Source organism: Amphiura filiformis, unplaced genomic scaffold, assembly GCF_039555335.1.
Source record: "Amphiura filiformis unplaced genomic scaffold, Afil_fr2py scaffold_73, whole genome shotgun sequence".
Taxonomy (NCBI): Eukaryota; Metazoa; Echinodermata; class Ophiuroidea; order Amphilepidida; family Amphiuridae; genus Amphiura; species Amphiura filiformis.
The window spans coordinates 47,043-61,292 of record NW_027305537.1 but is presented as its reverse complement, the minus strand read 5'-3'; the positions used below and the strand labels follow the sequence as shown (position 1 = coordinate 61,292).

The window sequence follows — 14,250 nt, the reverse complement described above, 5'->3', positions numbered from 1 at the left end:
TTATAGCGCTTTTTTGCCTAAATTTTCCTTTTATCATACATTTTTGGTACTTTTAATTGTGCCGTTGACCACCCACACATGCGCATATTTATTTCTTTTATTGCAACAATTTCTATTGTCCTGACTATGATATTTCATACCAATAATCATAATTGTTTTCGTTTCATTTTGGAGATATTTTTTATTCTTGTGTCTAACTTGTATGCTCGTCTGTCATGATTTTCACACCATTTTTGTTTGTCATTAAGGCCTATTTCTGGTGAATTTCAAAGACTGCACCTTTCCTCGTCTGTGTGTTCAATTCTTCTTTCACAATTATGAAAGTGAATATACTCAGATTAACTCATACCAAAACAGGACTTGCAAACTGCTTTGGTACTTACTTATCCTTCTCTCATGTTCTGTAACTGCAATTCAAATGTCCCACCAACGTTGACAGTTGTCAGTGTACATATAGCAATGACTTGATACAAATGAGATTACGTAATTCAAAAGTACAAACCTGTGTTTATCATAAGAAATAGTCATCAAAGTCATGCTTGAGGGGAGGTAAATAATAGTTGCGGGAATATATTGACAATAGAAAACAGCATACCCAAATAGTAAACTAATCTTAAGGGATCCCGTAGAATACAGGAAGGAACATGATAAAGCGCAACATATCTTTTTATTTCAACAGAAGGGTTGTCAACATGTCCAGGGTTTTGTGGAAATAAGTCCCAATTTATATATTTTTATTTACAATCTTTTCTCAAACATGCCAATGAATGTGAGAGAGAGTGAATAATTGATACAAATTCTCCTTTCAGAAATATATGGCTGGCTACAAAACAAAATGTGACATAGGCCTATTTGTTACAACCTGCAAAACAATTTGAAAATCAAAGGCATTCATTTTATTTTAACAATCTTCATAATGCCTTTGTTTTTATGAAATATTTGATTAATTTAGTTAATTCCGCACTTGTCATTGATATTGTGAAAAGATATTCCAATTCCAAAAATATTGCAGCCACAGAAACTCAAAATATTTCCTTATGACGGTATGACTGTATGGCATTGATAGTCATCAAATATCCACTTGGCGATAACTAATTAATTGAAAAGGCTATTGACATTCATTTGAAGTTTAAAAGAATATCCCATTGAACTGTTTAGAAATACAACTTTTAAAATAAGTAAGTTTTTTTTAATATTTTTTTTTGTCATTGAACATATTACTTTCGATGAAAAAGTCATTAAACATTGTGCAGAAATAAGTCAAGCAAGTGAATTGCCCATATTTTCTCAGCTGACAATATTTACAGGCTTATGACAAAAAACAAAATACAATACAAATGAGTGAAATTGATGTATGCATTAAAATGAACGACCAATTCGATTGATTGACAAATATTACAATAAAATAAAAAATAAAATGACATGGTATTGCACACATAAGCCTAACAAACTTCAGTGACAAACTTATTAAAATCAAAATGTTTGCAATAAAAATTCATTTTCTTGAATTACAAATTATTTAAAATTTATTTAAAATTTTATAAATATTTTTAGCATTGAAAATATTAGGCCTACTTTTGATGAAAAAGTCAACAAACATTGGGCAGAAATAAGTCACGCAAGTGAATTGCCCATACTCCCTCAGTTGACAATATTTACAGGCTTAAAACAAATATGATACAAATGATTGAAATTAATGAATGAATTAAAATGAACGACCAATTCGATTGATTGACACATCTACTACATGTATGCGTTCATAGGCAAATGTAGAATGCCAGAAGACAATAAAATGACAAGGTATTGCACACATAAGCCTAACAAACTTCAGTGACAAAATCAAAATGTTTGCAATAAAAATTAATTTTCTGAAATTTTCTGAATTTGTCAAATAAGGAACTTTTTCACGATAAATTAAAATTTGTCATTTGTGCATGCATGACAAATTTTTCAACTAAGACAGTATGTATGGCCATATTTTGTTTGTTAAATGATGAATTAATTATACTTCATGTGCTTGGTGTACAAATAAAGTAAACTAACAAATTTATATTAGTCAAAACAAGAAATTTAACAGAGAATGTAATTAAATATTAAAATGTAAATTTTAGACATTTTATAAATGCTTGATATGACTAAACATTGATAAAATTACCTATAGGGCAAAATAATTATTTATTGTTGTTGGGTTTTATTAAGTGGGAGCATGATAACAGAACAGAACAAGTTTTTGAAGAATCATTTTCTGAACGAGACATTTGTCTTACAAATAAGCAAATGAATAAAGAGTAAACTGACGAATCAAACAGAAAACATTACAAGAGCATATTTATAACTGTTAGTATACATTTTAAATGAGAATCAAAATAAACCTTGAATGAATAAATTAACAATGTGAACTGCAAAAAGTTTATTCTTAATTAATATATCATTTTCTTTCTTTTGAAATGAGTGTTCACATATGCAATATCAACAGTACATTTTGGCACTGCGGGTTTAATTATATTGCAATTATGGTTGATTTCACACAAATGCAGGGATGTTATTTGTTTGTTCAGCATCATAGCTATTAAATGAGATCAAAATATCAAATAAAAATCAAATAATTAGGCCTAATTATTTTGCAATTCTCAATCATTTTGGATGCGGGCAGGAAACGGTAAACTCAAAATCAAGAAGGGCCCGAGGTTTTTCCCCTTCAAAACAGACCAGGGGAAAAATATTAGTTCCTATGATATGACAAAGTGGATGTCATAGCAAGATACTGAGTCTGTCATGCTCTAAGGCCCTTCACAATTAATTCTTAGTTTCCTGTTTCATGGTTGAAAACCAGGGATGAGGCGACTTTTAATTATTAATTATTAATTATCTTTTATTTTCTTTATTTTAAAATAAGTGGTCGCAACCTACATCAAGCCATTTTGACAAGGAGCATGCATCTAATTATTTTACTACTATGTTTGATTTTATACATAAGTAATGGTACAATTTAGGTTCTATGTTTATTCATCATTATAGATGATATGATCAAAGTCAGAAAGTAGCAAATGGTAGTCATTAAAAGTTATTTTTAAAGAGAAAATCCAAAATATAAATAAAATAATTAAATATTTTGTAATTTTCTACTTTGGACGCGGGCGGGAAACAGGAAACTAAGAATCAATTGTAATTGGCCTAATAGACTATAATGAAATATGCGGGGGCATGCTTGATGGCTCAAATAGCCTGTATAAACAGTTAGGGGGGTACTCAGTACAAAAGACCATTTGCCCATCTAATATATCAATGACTTTTCGGAAAAGGTAATTGGTCTAAAAGTTTCATGTCCATCTGCTTTGATAACGATCAAAGCTGAAAAAAAAACCCTCATTTCAATATCTCCAATATCTTGAAATAATTAATTCAGAATGAGTTTTTTAATTCTCATGTTTCTGATAACAGAAAATGGGAATGTGGAATTTTTAAGACATTGGCACGATACATATAGGAATCAGCCTAGAAATCAATTCAAAATTATATTGTAGCCAAATTTAATTTGTCCATCAAAGTATGTTGTCCAACCTGCTTGGAATTTCACCTTTAATAAAAATGCAGGCAATTTTGTTTGAAAATGTTAACGATTTTGAACTCTAGAAAGCCGAGAATAGAAATAAGCAACCAGGGCAATTATATTTATTTAAATTATATTGTTATCTGTATGAAAATATCAATACAAAAAGTGAAGTGGTAATCAGTTTTGAGGTTAGAAGACGCATTATACTTCAGTAAAAAAAGAAGACTCGTTATACTTGAACTTCAGTAAAAGGGTTAATTCACATGTCAATATAAAACTTGAATTTGTTATGTGAAAATCTGTAACCAGGTAGAAAAAACATGAAGCAAGGCCTATCCTGAGAAAAGCCCAGACTAAAGATCATAATCAAATTATGCTCCATACACTGTCCACTGTGGTCCACAGCTTCTGTGCACAAACTTGTAGTGGTTTTACAAAAATATTCCACTGGGCCAAGGACACCCATCCTAAAAATAGGTTTTAGAATGTTAATGGTTTAATTTATGTGGCATTTTATTTTTGCAATTATCTGTTCTTAAAACAAAAACTTCACAATGCAGACAAAATAGATTTCTTGTCACTTGAGGTCTATTAAAGTTGGCTATAAAGTCTATCTGGTATTTGAATGAATGAATGAATGTATAAAAATCTGAAGAAACTGTCAAGAATTCTATCTATAAAAAATCCTTTTTTACAACAACAAAAAATTCGTACATTTGGACAACAAAATAAAATTCAGGCAAAAATTCTCATTAGGGGCTGTGCAATAATTATGAGCCAATGGGTTGGGGGGGGGGATTTCCCCATGATGGTCCAACTCAAAATGTGTCGGTTATTGTTGGAAATTTCAGCATGATAATATTTTAAGCAAACATGTTTTTTCGTCTAACAGTTTTAATTATTTTAAATTTCCACCATACTCAGAAAACAAGCAAATCTTCCACAGGGAATTTCTCCGGGGGTCACCCCATTGTGGCCTGTACATCATCCGCGATAATGAAAACGCGTAAAAAGGGTAGTTTTTCGTGGGTAAGCACGTCGATACGCGTGTAATGCGTTTAGGGTGTCAAAAACATGAAATATTGGAAAAAGGGATAGCAAAATTGCAATTGCTAATACGCGGAAATGAAATTTAGGGTATGAAATTTGATGCAAGACGTAATAAAATCCCTGTTTAGGGTGTAAAAACATCTGTTTAGGATATTGTTTTAGCCAAGGGTTAAATCCTTGTTTAGGGTGCTTTTCAAAAGTTGATTATCGTGAATTGGTGTACAGGCCACAATGGGAGTGACCCCCCGGGGAATTTCTACCCTGTTTTAGACCTTCTCTGCTGGAATTCTAACAAAATGTAAATGTTTCCAACTGGAATTGAGGTAGAAGTGCAAATCTTCCACAGGGTATCCGACTGAAAGTTAAATTTTCCACCGATAATGTTTCCAACTGGAATTGAAGTCGACATGAAAATCTTCCACAGGGTATCTGACTGGAATGAAGTTTTTAGCTAGAATTCCACACAAAACATGTAAATGTTTCCAACTGGAATTGAGGTCAAAATGCAAATCTTCCATAGGGTATCCAGCTGGAATTGCGTTAAATTTGTAAATCTTCTACATGGTTCAGCTGGAATTACAATGAAACATGGGACCGTTCCAACCGGATTGTACATTTGGCCCAACTGGAATTTAGGTAGCATTGTAAATCTTCCACAGGGGGGGTGTGGATTTCAAATGGAATAGCCCAATGCCAATTGAAATGTATTTCCACATGTGCAATCCACAATCTAAATTGATTTCTGTGATACTGAAATCTTTTTCTGAATCGGGTGAAAAGCATTGATAATCGTTATAAAAGTTAATTTGTAGGTGAACCGTGTTATCCGTAAGTATCCAGTTCCTTAATGCCTCCACTTGGCAGTCACAATGAAATGGGTTGCCACTTAAACCCAGTGTGGTCATGTAAGGATGGTCATTTGATAGCATTGCTTTGGGGACATTTTTAATTGAATTGCTATAAAGAAGCAGAGTTCTTATATTGCGGAAGTTCTCTATGTTACTTATTAATGTCAACTTATTGTTGCTTAAGTCCAAATATGTTAGCTCAGGAAAAAACTTGAATAGATTGGTATCAATTACTGTAATTTCATTACTGTTCAAATAAAGATGTTGTAACTTGGGTGCTTTGAATATATATGTAGAATACTAAGAATGTAGGGATTTAGAACTCTATTTAAGATCAGGTCTTGTAAAACGGGCATTTTAGCATGTACACCCTCATAATAGAAGATGTAGCCCTCAGAAGAAACAAAAGTCACAAGATGAGAACAGGCAATATTAGTTCCGAATTTCACGTTTGATTTACTAACATCAAGGAATTCCAACTGAGTTGCAAACTGACATATATTTGCATCAAAAGTCATTTCTATTCTTTGGTATCTGAGGACAAGTACTTTCAAATTTGGTGGAGAGCATGGCCAATTTTGATAGGTACTGTCAAAATCATTTTCAGACAAGTCTATCTTTTGAATTGATGAAATGTTACACAGTTGCTTCCAGAAGGAATCAAAATTACTGCTCATTTGATTGTATGACAAATCTAATGTGGTTGAAGAGGCGTAATTACTCAATGTATTCAGAGCATCAGTTGAAGACATATCATCATTTGTGATAGCAGCCAATCTTGATGAGATGTTTGGACTTCGTAAACCTTTCCCAGACAGTGTGTGATGTACAACAATCAAAGGATTTATTTTCAAGACTTGTAAATCAGTAAACCATTCAAAAGGTGCACCTTTATACTCAAATTTGAAGGCTTCTAATGTTAATACCTTCAATGATGATTACCAATGTCCCCAAGATGCAAATGTTCTTGAATCAATGAAGACTTTGTTCAAGTTTAACATGGATAGAGTTAAGTTTTGAAGAGGTGAGTTAAGAGAGTTCACAGCTTGTATGGCTACCGATATGTTGTCGTAAAGAAAAAGTTTGAGACTAATGAGACTATTGAGTACATCAAAAGCTGGAAGACTGTGAGTACTTAGATGCCCCTGTTTAAATGAAAGATAGGTCAATGGAATCACTCTGCTACATTTATGACTTGCATTCAGGTGATGTGGATTTTTTTCATACGATGAGCAAAACTTGATTTCACGACACGAGCCACCAACTTTGATAACAAGGTACTGCAGGTTGTGTAATCCTGTGAACAGTTTCTCAATGCTATCACAGTCACTGATAGCACTGTGTATAGCATTGTAAATGTTCAGTTCACGTAAAGAAGAAAGTGGAGCTAGAGGGGTGCCAGTGATGTTATCAGACCCATCATAAAATGACATTGTCAGAGTTTGCAAGTTTTCCAGCCCTTCCAATGATGACGTGCTGAGACTCCATAGATTTTGCCAACTGAGTGAAAGTCTCTGCAGGGAAAAGAGACCTTGAAACGGGAAACCTGGTAGAGTCCCAAGGTAGTTTCCAAGTAAGGACAGATCAGTAAGTTTGGTTAGTGTGCAAAAGATTTTGTCACCTATGAAAGATATTGAGTTGTAACCCAAGTACAAACTTTGTATATTTTGAAGTCCAATAAATGCACCATCATAAAAGGATGAAATGAAGTTGATACCTAGGTCCAAAGTAACTAGATTATACAGTCCAGAAAATCCATCATCATGCAAGGCTGATATATAGTTACCGGAAAGGTCTAAATGTTGCAGTTTGTGCAGGCTGCTAAAAACACAAGCTTGTATGTAGGATATGTGGTTGGAATGCAACACCAAAGATAATAGTTCATGGAGTCCAGTGAATGCAACCAAGTATGATATATTGTTGACAGAAACATCTATGTGTTGCAACTTGTTGCGAAGGTGACTAAATGCATCATCAGGAATAGTACTGAGTTTATTGCTACTTAGATCTATTGATTGCATTGAGTCAACATGCTGTAATGGTGGGATACAGACTAGGTTTCTGTTGCTACAATCCATATTGGTATAATTCCACATTTTACAAGCGACAATTCCTTGTGGATAACATGATTGGGCCTGCTCTGTTGGATATCCATTTGTTGGTTGAATAAAAGCAAGATGTACCGCCTGGTACACGCAAAAAGCGCAGAAATACTGTAGTAGTATTGATGCCATAGTGGAACACAGATTCATTCTATGCACACAGAAGCTTGAAACCAAATTAGTAAAAAAATGTTTGACAATTTCTGTCACTGATTGCTAAATGAAATAAATTTGTTAATGTGTGGAGTAGAACCAGTAAACCACGCCTTAGTGCTGAGTGTACTGACACTAGGTTACTTTGACCTTGTCTTCAGAAACAAAAACCTCTGCTCTAATTTTTTTTTTCATTATGCTCTTTGCAGTGAAATATTCCATTTGAAATCCATACACCCCCTATGGAAGACATGACCTTAAGGTTTTACCGTCGTTACTAAACCTATCGACGAAATTTTTTTAAATTGACGTATTTTGTACATTAATATGTGTGGATAATAAATCAGGAAAAAAAACAGGGGGTGCCGGACCTCACTTTTGAGCTACAGCCGTTTTAAAAGAGGTGTACATTTCCAAAAATCTCTGTACACTTCAATGGCAAAATCAGCAATTTGCCCAAAATATATCACCTTTTGCGTTGTATAAAAAAATTGTCGAGACAAAATTTTTTAAATTTTATATATGTTATGAAAAAGAAAAATCTCTGTAAAATAAAATCGCGCAAAATGCATTTTTTCTGCGACACCATGCGCAGTTAATTGCATACGTGGATATTTTGGTGCTTACCAACACGCTCGTTTGAAGCGCGATCTGATGCCGGATCAGCGTTCATTTACGCATATGGCCAAAAAAAAGAAATTGTCTGTTTACGCAGGAAAGTTTTCACTGTAAAAAAAAAATTAAGAAGTGTCCATAATTAGGAACAATTATAATGATGTCGACTATTTAAGGCTAAGAATATTAAAAATTCTTAACCTATATAATTCTAATTTGGTGTATTTTGGTCACAAACGGGTGTAAGAAAGGCTCCCATTCTGCAAATATATTGGGCCAAAGAGTTATTAAGTAATTACACAAAGCGAGATTTTTTCAGCTGACTCGAATGACCAAAAAGAGGATTTATTAAACATGTTAAAGCGAAGCGTTTGGCACCATGGGCGGAAGTGTTTGACTATAATAGGCCTACAATTATTATAGGCATAGGTCTACTTAGCATGCTTAGTGCCGTTTACCGAGAGGAAAACTTTTTGGTCACAAAAACTATAGGCCAACGGAATTATCTCGAGGTGGATTCATATCATCAATTGTTGCAGTTCAATTAAAGCAAAGTTAAACGCTGGGTTGCCTATAGCTATAGAAAAACGTTTGGCCAATTATTATATCATTTTTGTAAATGTATGACACATTTTTTTGAAACTGAATAGTTTTGATGGTGTTGTCTATATCGCATGCATTATGAATTCAGTGCACGTGGTAGGTCTTTGCCCAATAACACAAAATGCTTTAAACATTTAAATGGTGGATTATAAACTTTTAAAACATTTTAAAAATAACAATCAAAAACATTGAACACTTGCTGCAAAACATATTCTAAGTTGGAACAATGTTGCCAAAATAATTATGTCTACAATAACATTTTCACAACATGTTTTTAATTTTGTTGTAGTGTGTTTCATTATGAAATGTTCTACAAACGTATAACCTTTAAGGGATCTGGAATGAGCGTTTTGAGCGTTTCGACAGTATTTTTTGTGGGACATGAGACATGTGAGAGCACATCAGACATACATGTATCGAATTGCATTCTGAATACGAAGAATGTCTTTCTGATATCAAATAATTTTCATTTTTTGAAATTCACGATATCAAATTTTATGACAAATTATTAAAATTTGATATTTTTCATATTCTTGATATATAACAGTCCTCGAATTAAATTTTATAAATCTAATGACATATTCTTAAAGTGTAGGCCTATGTAGCTGGGAAGAAAAGCCGACGATCAATTGAAAATTTTGACCTTTCATATTGAAGATATGGATTTATTTCCCCCAAAGACCTATTTTTTTTGGTGCTTTGGGGAAAATCCATATCTTCAATACGAAAGGTCAACATTATCATCAGATTTATAAAGTTTACTTCGAGTACTGTTAAATATCAAAAATATCAATTTTTAATCATTTGCCATAAAATGTGTATTACATTGCGAATTTCAAAAGAGCATAATTATTTGATATCAGAAGGACATCCTTCGTATTCAGAATGCAATTCGATATGTCTGATGTGCTCTAATGTCCCACAATAAATACTGTCCAAACGTTCATACCCTACCCCTTAATAGGCCTATAATATACCGTAGTGCTTCCCCAACATTTAGGCCAAAATATTATTAAAACGAATTAACCAATTTAACCAACACTCGTTTAGCCTAATGTTAAAAAAACACCCTGATTCCGTGTTTGTTTGGTAGGCCTATAACTTCATACCATCTATTGGACCCTGCTGTCGTAGGCTTACTTTGGGAAGGGGGTCCAGGTCCGTTATTACTGGAAGCACGCTGGCAAGATTTGGTTTGTACATGTTGTATTTAATATAATTATTACTTAGAAGCGACCACTTTTTTTGCGCTCAGCAAACATTGTTTTCTTTATTTTTTGGCCCTAGTTATCGAAAAAAAAAAAAAATAGCATTGACACGCACAATAAGAATCGTTCTCTGCGATGTCTGCAACGCAACGCCGAATACGACGCGGCGTACGCACGCCTTGAAAACAGGCGCAATAGTCAAGTCGAATCGGCTGACGACGGTAAAACCTTAATCTCCCACACAGGGAGTGAACATTTCAAATAGGATTACCTGAATGGTGCGACTGCATTTGAAATCCACACCCCCTGTGTGGGAAATTAAGGTTGTATCTTCTACAGGGTGTGTATGGGTTTCAACTGGAATAGCCCATTTAATGACAAAATCAAAAGAGAAACTACTTGGAGAATAGTATACTCTGATACATGACTTTCACTTCTGATTTCAGTGCAATAGAAGAAGGCAGGGATTGACCTTTCACAAAACATTGATAATGATTCCTTTAATGCTTTGGTTAATGGTTAACCAGTCAAAATAAAGGACAGTTAGTGATTTTCTTGATCAAGACTCCATTAGATTCATCAGAATTCAAATTTTGGCCTTGGGGAAAATCATAAATGTGTTTATATACCATGCAGGGTTAATGTCATGTCAAATCTGGAAACATTGCAAGCCTTAAATATATGCATTGTAGCATATAAAGGGATATTGAAACCAGGAAGAAATAATCAACATTGTTCACAACTAATTCTCAAGGTCTTTTCAAAGTCATCTGTGGTCAGATTAGTTCCAAGATTGTTGGATTTTCATTTCAACTCGGTGGAAGTAATCAGCATTTATGTGCACACATTTTGTAAGGTCATTTCAAGGTCATCAGCTGGAGCTAAATGCTAGGATCATTCATGGTTGACTTACCAAAACCCCCAAAACAAAATTGTCTGTGTTTTTAATATGCAATGTGATAATTTGTGTTCATGTCATACTCTATTAATGATTTCAAAATGCATTGAATTTATATCCATTTTGAAATAATTAATAGAGTATGACATGAACACAAATTATCACTTTGCATATTAAAAACACATTTTTATTGTGTAAGTCAACCATGAATGATAGCATTTAGCAGGGACACTCCAAACCCCCCAAAAATAATCTTTTTTTTCTTTTTTTTTGTTGTTGTTGCTTGTTTGTTAAAGGATGACTCCGGCAATCACAACATTATGCCTTATATGAAAGAAAAATAATGATCAAACACGAATCACATGGTTTTATTTCATGCAAACTCATATTGACCATAAAAACGAATAAAAACATCCATCTCTCAACAGGCGGTATTCAAAATTCCTGGGCGCTGAAATTGTCGAGTGCAATGATGTCCCAGTAATATAATAAAGGCTGACGACAATTGAGCACAAATAACCATTACGTCATTGCACTTAGACAATTTCGGCGCGGGAATGTTGAATATCGCGAGTTGAGAGGCAACTGTTTTTATTCGTTTTTATGGTCAATATGAGTTTGTTTTGAATAAAACCATGTGATTCGTGCTTGATAATTATTTTTCTAACATATAAGGCATAATGTTATGATGGCCGGAGACTCCCTTTAAATAGGAAGTTAAACATAAAGGATGTGTGCACTTGAAGGATGTGATGTATTATTTTGGTACATTGTAAAACCCTATAAAAAAGATGGAAAAATAGCTTGTTTTGGGCACTGTAATGGTAATGGCTTAAAACCCCAGAGCTTCTTCGCTCTATTGATCAGTATTATTATTGGCTGTTTTCTAGGTTTCAATGTTGGCAGGTATGCTCATATTACAATTTACATGGCTATGATTTGCGCATATGAAACTTCATTGTATAGCTCAAGTGTTAAAGAATTGATACCTAAATTGTGAACTGTATTACTCTGTTTCCTGTAGGTAAATGGCTTGGTTGTCAATCTATGGATAATCAGATTCTTATCTACAGTGCTATGAATAGGTTTAGACTAAATAAGAAGAAAATCTTCAAGAATTCATACCTAAATTGCAAATTGTATTCACTTTGTTTCCAACCAGATTCTTATCTACGGTGCTATGAATAGGTTTAGACTGAATAAGAAGAAAATCTTCAAGAATTGATACCTAAATTGCAATTTGTATTCACTTTGTTTCCTATCAGGTAAATGGCTTGGTTGTCAGTCTATGGACAACCAGATTCTTATCTACGGTGCTATGAATAGGTTCAGACTGAATAAGAAGAAAATCTTCAAGAATTGATACCTAAATTGCAATTTGTATTCACTTTGTTTCCTCTCTAGGTAAATGGCTTGGTTGTCAGTCTATGGACAACCAGATTCTTATCTACGGTGCTATGAATAGGTTCAGACTGAATAAGAAGAAAATCTTCAAGAATTGATACCTAAATTGCAATTTGTATTCACTTTGTTTCCTCTCTAGGTAAATGGCTTGGTTGTCAATCAATGGACAACCAGATTCTTATCTATGGTGCTATGAATAGGTTTAGACTGAATAAGAAGAAAATCTTCAAAGGACACATGGTTGCTGGTTATGCATGTCAGATGGACTTCTCACCAGATATGAGGTAGGTAATAGTGTTATTTCAGTGGGCTCTTCCAGTTGATATCCATACACTCCTTGTGGAAGACATGACCTTTATCTCTGGGAGTGTAGATTTCAAATGGAGTCTTCCATTCATGTAACCCCACTTGAAATTCACACTCCCTGTGTGGCAGATTAAGGTCATGTCTTCCATAGGGGTGTATTTTAACTGGAATAGCCCAATGCATTGGAATGGATTGAAATTGATTGTAGTCCTAGACAATTTTGGGGCGGGAATTTTGAATATCGCGTGTTGAGAACCGGCTGTTTTTATTACTTTTTTTGGTCAATGTGATTCCTGCTTGATAATTGTTTTGCCGGAATATTCCTTTAAGGCTCTTGAGAATTGAATCTGAATGAAATTTAAATTACTTTAATTTTGTGTATAGGGTTAGCTGAAAAAGAATCACATGTGACCAAAGACACAATTATTCTTAAAAAGGTGTAGACCTACTATACCGACATGTTTATGATGTTACAAAATAATAATGCTACTTTGAAAAACACAATAAAGTGTGACAGTTAATACAGCCACTCAATTATTAACACATCTCTTGTTTTATATGTATTACAGCTATGTGGTGTCCGGTGATGCAGATGGTAAACTAAACATATGGGACTGGAAAACGACCAAGTTATACTCTAAACTCAAGGCACACGATGGCGTATGCATTGGATGTGTGTGGCATCCACATGAAACGTCTAAAGTTATTACGTGTGGATGGGATGGACAGATTAAGTTATGGGATTAAATGCCTAGAACAGAGACAAGCCTTAAACAGATCCACGATCTTGCTACCAAAGCACAATACTCCTTGCATGTACAAAAAGTGCATTTTTTATTCCGCATTTTTCTAGCAGCACGGCAGAAGGCATTTGCAAAGCGTACATGGTAATCAAAGCTTGTGTGTTGAAAGGTGTATACATGCACAATGCGCATTTTGAGGGTGGAACCTCATTTTGAGATGACTGTGCAAACGGTCAAGATTGCATTATCACAGAATATTGCCACTTGTTTGCCAATGTAGCTTGTGTAATTATGTAAGTGGAATTCCTATTGACATGATCTGGTTCTTCTAACGTAATAAAAAGTTGTACACGGTAGACATTTTAAGTAAACACAATCCAGACGCCATGTATCTGAAAAAAAAAAGATGCCCGGTCCTGTAATTTATTTGCCGGACCAGGATAAGCTTCTGCGAAACAAGAGTCATTTCCAAGAAAACTATTATACATGTATACTGTTATAGTGGACATTTTTTACACTGCATTTATTTTTGCTGAAACAAGGTACAAATTTCCTTTTGTGTATAGTCAAGATAAGGAAGCTTAGAGGATCACAAGATTAATTAAAAACAAGTGAAACCATTCAAAATTGGCAAAACATAAAAAATTAGTCACACAAAAATGTCCACTTTTGCAGTATCAGGTTAACTTTCAGTAGAAGGAGAGCTGAGCTTGAAGATCAGGAATTGCCCGTTCTTCTTTTCAAACCATCATATATCATTATGAATT

At 34.0% G+C, this 14,250-nt stretch overlaps 1 protein-coding gene across 2 annotated transcripts in view; it reads left to right on the top strand.

Moving 5' to 3' along the window:
• The window catches only part of LOC140144703 (pre-mRNA-processing factor 17-like), a 96,978-nt gene extending 83,045 nt beyond the window's left edge, over positions 1–13,933 (top strand). The window contains exons 11-12 of one of the 2 annotated variants that reach the window (XM_072166513.1): positions 12,574–12,718; positions 13,310–13,933. In XM_072166513.1, the coding sequence (XP_072022614.1) occupies positions 12,574–12,718; positions 13,310–13,487 (323 nt within the window). In that variant the 3' untranslated portion in view covers positions 13,488–13,933. Of the gene's footprint in view, positions 1–12,295; positions 12,538–12,573; positions 12,719–13,309 lie in introns of those variants that run through there. The other variant, XM_072166514.1, reaches the window with a different exon arrangement.
• The last annotated feature ends 317 nt before the right edge of the window (positions 13,934–14,250 follow it).